Source organism: Anarrhichthys ocellatus, unplaced genomic scaffold (assembly GCF_004355925.1).
Source record: "Anarrhichthys ocellatus isolate YVR2014 unplaced genomic scaffold, GSC_Weel_1.0 scaffold1058, whole genome shotgun sequence".
Classification (NCBI taxonomy): domain Eukaryota; kingdom Metazoa; phylum Chordata; class Actinopteri; order Perciformes; family Anarhichadidae; genus Anarrhichthys; species Anarrhichthys ocellatus.
Genome location: NW_022281032.1, coordinates 1 through 8,869, shown reverse-complemented (window position 1 = coordinate 8,869; position 8,869 = coordinate 1). Strand labels below are relative to the sequence as shown.

Genomic DNA, 8,869 nt, shown 5'->3' with positions numbered 1-8,869 from the left:
GAGATGGGCATTTCTGGACTGAGGTAAGTATATAGTCTATGTGTGATATTGTGTGGGTCTGTATGTGGTGCGCCAGAAACCGGCTGCATGCATGTGTTTTGCTCAGCTCCTGGATGTGGGGGGTGTGATTTCTAACGGTGCTCCCATCAGAGAACCAGAGATGGGCCTGTGTTTGATTCGTCCCCGTGTCTTCCCGTCATCCTCCTCTTGCCTGCCTCCATCCACATGGAGGGGATCAGGCCTGACGACAACGGTCTGTGTTGAGTTACACGCTCCAGCTTTTGTTTGTGGAAAAAGCAGGAGGAGCGCAACAGCACGGTCAAAGTGATGTTAAATGTCCCGTTTAGGAACAGCAGCAGCGCATTGGTCAGACATAGCCCTCTGAAGAGAACGAGGCAACGTGCAGATGAAAACGCTGTCAGAGGAAAAGCTTCAAAGCTTTGTGCACGGTCGAATGGCTCATTAACCACTTCAGAGCTTTCAACCACATTTTGTCTGCGAAATATGACTGCTACGGGAACTACACTGACACACTCGCTACGTCCCTTTGAGACCTCAATATATCATTTAGAAATGCATTTTGAAAGAGCCCAAATAATGTGACTATTTTGCTTTGCTGTGTAGGTCGTTTGCTTGGTTCATAAATTTACAGCACAGCAGCACAGCAGAAAGGGGGGCCCTCAGGCATAAAACTACCATCTTGTAGGTGAAATAAAGAGCAGAAATGAATTGACCTAATGTAATGGACTTCATCGTCATCTGCTAGTCATCAAGTGGCAAATTTAAAAAAACAAACAAAAAAAAAAAAAAAACTTGGCTCACAACTTTTGAAAACATTCCAGATTATTTCAGATAACAATAAATAAATAAACTCACCAGGTAAAATTGCTCCAGCCTCCCTGACATGAACACTGCCCTCTTCCCCCTCGCCCTCTTTGTGTCCTCCGAGCTCCCCGTAGTAGAGGGCAATAATCAGCTCTAAAATGCGGATAAACATGGGCAGCTGCTGATCAGTAATGGACAACTTCAGGCTCTCCACCATGGTCTGGATCTGAGGAAACATGGAGAAGATGAAATTGTAAGTGATGTTACTGTTTAAATTATACATTTAGATGATTATAAACACATGCTTAATGTGAACAGGAATGCTTAATAAAAAAAGGGTAGAGCTGCCCCAGGCCTGTAAGAGCTGGTGTGGATCCCCCTCTGGCTCACTGAGAGTTGCATGTGGAGGATGTAATTTCTGCTCCTGGTAAACAAAGTGATAACCGACAGCTACAAACCACAAAGTATGGCCTGAATGCAAGTAAATGTACTGTATAGAGTAACAAGAGGGAAGTACATACAGCCCATAATATTAAAACAATGTCAGGATGAAAGAGGTCAGGTCCAAATGGAAACATGATAGATGAAATGTGTGTTTTTACTGGAAAACTTTAGGGGTTTGTATTATACATTTTGTACTATACAGTCTTTATACATTTTAATAACAGTGGAATACAGTCAAAAGTGGACTTACCAATGCTATTGCTTAACATGCTGTAAAACAACTACTCTAGATGTGTGGTTCTGTTGACAGGACACCATGAAAACCACAAAGCTGATTACTGTACTGACTACATGTACAGAATGAGTCAAAACAGATATATGGGAGCGAATTAAATGTACCATGATGTAGCATTATAGTGGAAAGATGAACAAACATGAAGAAAGACAGTAAATTGCAGTAAATGTTCAGGCGAGACTGTGCAAAAGATCATAAATGTCCGGATTTTAACCTCCGGTTTAAGAGGTTAAAATGCATCCGCCGAAGATTACTTTTTCCATCAGAAATAGTTTACATAGATTGAAATTAAGCTAATTACAGATATTCTAAACATCAGCGGTGCTTCATGACATGAGATCGTTATCTAGACTGGGTGTTCTCAATTACGTCAACATGGTTGACTAGTTCTTGAACATTGATCAACTTGGCCAAGATAGGAAAAGCATTTTCTTCCCAAGGGCTGCTTTGTTGCAAACCAAACAGACTGAAACAAAGTGCCATTTTTCAGATAAGCAGACCAAAATTTAAAAAGTCACTCTAGTCAAACCCAAATACTGATGGTACTACAGTGACATCAGTATTTACAGGAAGTAAACTCTTGCAAAAACAAACAGCTGTCTTCCATACGTATCCATAACAATGGACTGAACTTAGTCACTATCCTGCTATTGACTTGAGAGCAGCTAACCTAACAGAAGTAGGCCTATTGTTCCTCTTAACAACTGTGAGCTTAACTTTTCCATCACTAGAATGTGTGACATGTTTGGACGATACCAAAAAGACATCAGATCGACCCACACAAAACCATTTTGTTCTGGATCTTGGGCTCTGGGAAGATAATGACTTATGTTACTGCCGCTCACTTTGATGACGGATGGGATCTTGGAATTGATGTTGTCGTAGGTGAAATGCAGACGCGTTCTGAAGGAGCACTTGTACAGCAGCGGGTCCTGGTAAAACTCGATCTTGCCACTGGCATTCCGCTTGTCTAAGCACACGGTACAGTCTGCAAAGTTGATCACTTTCCTTAGGACCAGCTCTGGAGCTTCACAGAGGAAAAAAAACAGACAAAATTACCGCATATAAGTCTGCATTGAAAACAGGTTGACACTAATCAAACATGTCAACGTACATGCATTAGACATGTACGTGCACAGAGGTATCATCAAACACAAACTAATACAAACAGAGAGCATGCTGTGACAGTAAATCCTCAGTGTCTGTGATCTAGGGAAGCAGTGGAGATGACACTCAGCAGACCTCACAGAGCTGTTGTGTTATGCAACTGTTGTACAACCAAGTGGTTTGTGCTTTTGTGTGCATGCGTCATCAGCTACTCAATTGTCACTGACTCACTCACGCCTGGCAGCCTGATAACACCACTCATCATTCCCAGAAATATTTCATTCTCTGCACAGTGCCAGTAACTACTGTTGTAACCACTACTTGCCTTACATGTTGGAATGGGGCCCCCCTTAACAAGAAATTCCACAGTGATAACAGTGACAGAAAATGACCACTCCGTGATTTCTCTGTTGATGTAGGCTTTTGCGACTCCCTGTGAAGAAGCAGCTCTTTCCGGTAGTTCAAGTTTGAAATAATTGTAATTCTCTGACAGTAACCTGAGAAACCACGGAGTCTGAGCTACGCCATGGCTTCCAAACACAATACACCCTTTACAGAGAAGGGAAATAGGCCTACAGTACAGTCGCAGTGAAGAAACACAGCCTTTGAAGATTTGAAAAGTTGATCGTCGTTGTGGAACATTAACATCAAGTTTCAGGAAAAGCCTAAGATGCCAGGCTTGTGTGACCTAAAGCGCCCTGTTAGCTCTGCATAGTTAAAGAACAACTGGATTTCAAAGGAAAGCTTAGGCACTTCATACAGAACACAACAATGTGACGAATCAAAGAGTTCAGTGGAGTCTGTGGCTCTCCATGTTAAATGTCTGCAGCTAACACTACTGGAGGGAATGGCTGGATCCACAAATCATTGTCCAGTTATGAGAAATAATATGCAACTGATAGGGATTGTTATTGGCATAGGGAGAAGAAGTAATTAGTATCTCTACCTCGAAGAATTAAAAACATAACACATTAACCATGGAGCCATCAAAAGCAAGGCCCCGCAAGGATTATACTTCTTACTGTTCTATTTCCATATGGCATGCTGAGGTTTAACATCCCCCACCTCGCTCATCTATTATGGTTTTAAATGTGAGCTCTATTCTGTTTCACAGCCCACTCTGCACTGGACCTGCACATGTTCCAATCAGACCGGGGAGACCGACTACTCTGGCAGCAGACTCTGGCCATTTACGCACAGACCCATGAATGTTTAAACTTGTCTGATCCGTCAGTTCGACCTTAGTCTGAACTAACAACATGAAACACTTACTGTCGTATATAGGTTCTTGTCTCAGTGGATTTACTAGTTAATCCCACTATCAGGGAATGTAAGCAGCCGTTGCTCACCAGTGATGTCCGTGAAGGCCCTCTCCCACATATCATCCACGCTGTAGCACTCCGCAGAGGTGATGTTGACCGACAGCACGATGTCGTCCTCCACGTACTTGAGGATCAGGTTGTTCACCACGATGTTCACGTTGTTCACCACGCGCCGGATCAGACTCTGCACATAACCTGAAGAACACATAAACAAACACATGAGGAACATCTTAAACTGCACAAAAAGATGCACAAAAAGCATACCAAATTACAAATAGCTCAGACACATAGTAGCTATATTAGCATAAGTCTACTAAAATAGCGAGACAACTTAAAAAAGTAAAGTCCAGACCCACATTCCCTAAAGGTCTGGGCTCAATACCACTGACCCCTGCCATCCTCATTGGCTCGTAAATAAGATGAGGGCCTGACGTGTTATTTTTCTATTCCTTCAGACATGTAAAGTAAAAAGAAGCTAAATATCCATAAGAAAACATTTTTACTCCTCGCCATGCCTGAGCAGCGCCACAATCCTGGGTGGATTTATGAATCTCTGAAGAGCTCTCCACTCAGATGCAAAAGTCCCGTTTAACCCAAAACTATGCACACAGTGCCTTAAACGTATCCCTCCCAAGCCCCTTAAAACCACCGAGGCGGCGGCGCGTTCAATTCAACGTACATGAGATTCATTGGATTAGCATACACATGCCTTCACACGTACAAAACACAGAACTTTAGACATATTTATACAAGACAAGAGTTATTGAGGGCACAGTGGAACTATGGTCTTGGGAAGAAAGAAAAAAAAAAACAACAAAGTGTGTGAAAACACACTTTATAGTGTGATGGCTGCAGTTTATGTCATCACTTACATTCAAACTTTGAATGCATTACGGGATATGAATAGAATGAGACAGGCACTTTGAAAGTTTGTGGTGATGGAGAGCAAAGGCTTGAGAATTCTATTTTGTACAAATGGAAAGAAACAGGAATATAGAAATAGATTGTTTATTGGTGGGGGGGAAATGTGGGGGCCGGTGGCTTTGTGTGGTGGAGAGGCGGAGGGATGCAGCAGGCGGGAGAGAGAAAGATTGGGTTTCAGCAGGGCTGGGGGAGCCATCCTGCAGTGTTACCGGTACCTCCTAATGGCCACAGTGACGCCCAGAAACAGAAGCTTCGCAGGAAAAACATACATGCTAAGGTCATTACTCAACCAAGTAAGAAAGAACTCAAAATATTACAGACGGGGGAGTTTCAACCATAAAATAGGAAAATATACAGCAGTAAATCCTCCTAACCACTGGACCAATGGCATTATTCATTCCTCTCATGTACTGTTAAACACAGTCGCTACAAGTTAAAACATATAAACCTTTAATGTTTTCCCCTTATTTTCCAAACCAAATGTTTGTCTTCCTGTATCTACACGCCTGGCCCAGAAAAACAGAACCCATAATTGGGCAGAACTAAATGGTGCTGTTGATGAAAATATTTATATGAATTGGTGAACTGTTCTGCCACTTGTACACAGGCCCGTCCACGCAGTAGCATAATCCAATTGACAAAAATTCTCATGAGTTTGCTGCCTTGACCAAACAGAGTAGCAGGAAGAGAGGATGACATAATATAAACTCGACTCATCAACGCAATGTGTGTTTGTGACATTTGTGCGTGGCCCTGCATGCATGCGTGTGCTTGTCGGAGCCCGGGTGTGTGCCTGGCTGCTTTTCTTGCGTGCATGAATGTGGCCGTGTGTGTGTGTGCCTTGCGGTTCTGGGGTCATTCGGTAAGCTGCCGTCGCACCTGCAGCCTGGGCAGTAAAACAGTCACTTTACCTCCTGCTATTTCCCTCTCTGGATCTAATTTACCCGTGTCAGAGTGTCTCGCTCTCTCTTTGCACTCTCTTACACTTGCTTTACCTCTTCTTGCCTCGCACCGGAGTCCGGGGCCCCCAATCCGTCTCTCTGCGAGCCATCGCGCCGCTCTGAACTTCTGTAAACAATTGACACAGCCAGCACCTGTGCTGCGGCCCACAGGGAAGGAGCCCACTTAAAACTGTTCAACCATAAAATGACTGGAAAAACCAGCTCCTTTATGTGATCTCAGAACAGGCAAAGTACTCTCTTCTGTGCAATACAGGAAAGAAACACTATACTGTCCGTGCTCACCATTTCTCCTGTATATGGAAAGTATTAGCAGCTATCAGCCAGTCCAGTTCTTAGCCATGGAGAGGAAGACTGACAAGTCCATCAGACAATAAATGTACTGTAAGCTGGTCCTGCTGTGTTACCCTGGAATGTAATTAGTACGTTAGCAATGTAGCAAAGAGAACACATATAGTAGCTACCGTGGGACATAACACCTTTAAAGTGTTGAGTATACTTCACACAATTATTTTGATCTTTAATCTATAAAATACAAAATGCCAGGAACTTAAACATGGTGGTACAAGGATCTCACTTCCACCATGGCAAGGAAACACAGCAAGCCTATTACAAGGCTACTACCAGCACTTGGTTACATTAGCCATTCGATTAGCTCCAGGGCCTTGTACAGTAAAACTGTAGAATCACAGAACTCAGTCATGCATGGTACAGCAGGTCTCCAGAACAGGAGAAAGCTCCAGCCTTTACCAGTATGGGATATTCCCTGTCCATAAGTAGCATTTCCCAGTAATACCACAACAGCTGCTGTATTGATGTATTTTGAGCAAAGGTCCCGGGACCAGGACAGCAGTAGCACTGGACCATGGATTTCTCTCAGGAGTGTGTTTGCATTTCAGCCCATGCAAATCTCAATCTCCTCCAATCACACGCATACTTACACAACACAACCGTGCATGCATGCACAATTCCTGGACACACACAAAGCAACAGAAACACAGTAAATCTAGGTGTATGCACTCTCACAACAGTCCATGTATGCATATAACCTAAACATGGCGTAAAAAAGGGAGCAAACGTTGGAGTGAATTTCAATCAAATATCCAAAATAACACGTTATTCCATGTGACAAGAAATAATGTATCCAGAGAGACAGACTGCAGAGACACGTCACACTAAAGGTCCTAATGCACTTGCAAAAACCTGTCTCTTTAGGAGAGTTGGGCTTTGAAATCTTGAGCAGAACTTTGATCCACCCAACTCACAGGTAGCACACTGAACCCGGACTTAAAGCGAGACCTGCAACTTTAGAATCTCTTTGAACTCATATCAAACGAAACACATTTCCAACAGTGTGAATAGGGCCAGAGCAGGATTCCCCTGGAACGGAGCAATGCGGTTCTCACAAACAGTGGCCGCTGGTCCCCCACAAGCAGCAGTAGACATAATCACTCACAGAATCGCCCAAGGTGGAAGCACTTGGTCTTTGGTCTTTGTGTGGCTACCAATCCCATGGCATATGAATTAACATCACTATTTTCCACCACAGGGAGAACAGGGAGGATAAATTCATTCAGCATGTGAGAGCTTAGGGCCAAATGACTGGATAATTGCTGGTGGCTGCTTTTTAGTGTCGGACGCGTTTTGTTTTGGTTGTTTTGAAGAGGAGGGGAGCAGACGCGGCGCTCGAGGTTTGTCGACGTTGATGCTGCCGATGAGGTAGAAGACCGTCCGTTTGTCTGCGATGGGCTCGCAGCTCACGCGGGTCTTCCTCAACACGCACACATCTACACACGGTGCCAGTGCCACTCACTCACTCACTCACTCACTCACTCACTCACTCACTCACACACACACACACACTCACACTCACACTCACACACACACACACACACACACACACACACACACACACACACGTGTCCAAGCATTGAAGTGTAACTAGCTTCAAATTTGGAGAAGCACGGATGAGGCTAAAACTAAAAAAAGACCAGAACACAGATTTCATAATCACCTGTTTCTGCCTCCAATCCTACTAATATTGATTGTTTCTGGTAATTCCAACCCAAACTTTTTACTATTACATTTGTAACACATTTTTTACATACTACATGCCACTGCACATTGCAAACTTAGCCTACAGTAGGACTACATTAAAAAGTAAAGCAATCAAAATATCATACACCGCTCAAATACTCAATTAAAAATAAAGACACGTAAAAATAAAGAAGAATATTTTAGTATTGTCTTATATATTATACGATATCTATATTATAATAGTAATAACTGCATTATGAGTAAAGAGGAGTGTCCGTGTGGATCTCTTGACAGCCTCTGCCAAGTCCCAGCTGATGTGTTTATGTGTAGGACTTAGACCATGAGATGTTTTATCGGTGGGACCAAAAGAGACGCTGTGGCACACAGCGGGGCTAGCGGCATGCATTTCAGTATATTTAAGGATTTACTGTATGGGAACTTTACAAGGCCATGAAGATTAGAGCTATCATATTCAGTAGAAATGGAAATGCTACAAGGCAGCAACATGTGTATCCAAACCACTGGACTATAACAAGGCTACATACGGTACTCACGAGACTAATGAATGAATGTCTACAAAATTGCCTGTGTCTGTGTGCTGTGTCTGCACTTTCATAAAAACATCCTTTAAATACATTAAAGACTCATGACAGGTTTGTTTTGTATCTCAGTCTTAGGAAAACTTCCTCAGTCTGAGTCATAGCAGGTTAGTTTTACCCCATCTACCTTTTAACCTCCACCTTTTTAATTAGGACGGCTGAGATTACAGCGTTCATCTGCTTCCTCGCTGTTATTGAGGTGCTGCAACCTTTGACCTCAGAGTTGTCTCTACAGCCTGTAATGGGTTGAAACAAGGTCCACCGCTGGAGCAGTGCAGGGTGTGCGCTCATTTAACACAGATACACTACAACACACACACACACACACACACACACACACACACACACACACACACA

At 43.2% G+C, this 8,869-nt stretch overlaps 1 protein-coding gene across 1 annotated transcript in view; it reads right to left on the bottom strand.

Moving 5' to 3' along the window:
• LOC116377245 (vacuolar protein sorting-associated protein 13B-like) overlaps window positions 1-7,697 on the bottom strand; it is a 12,270-nt gene extending 4,573 nt beyond the window's left edge. Inside the window, exons 1-3 of the mRNA XM_031838832.1 lie at window positions 4,021-7,697; window positions 2,410-2,591; window positions 877-1,051 (exon numbers count right to left, since the gene is read on the bottom strand). Of these exons, the coding sequence (XP_031694692.1) occupies window positions 877-1,051; window positions 2,410-2,591; window positions 4,021-4,255 (592 nt within the window). The 5' untranslated portion in view covers window positions 4,256-7,697. The remainder of the gene's footprint in view (window positions 1-876; window positions 1,052-2,409; window positions 2,592-4,020) is intronic.
• Between the last annotated feature and the right edge of the window lie 1,172 nt (window positions 7,698-8,869).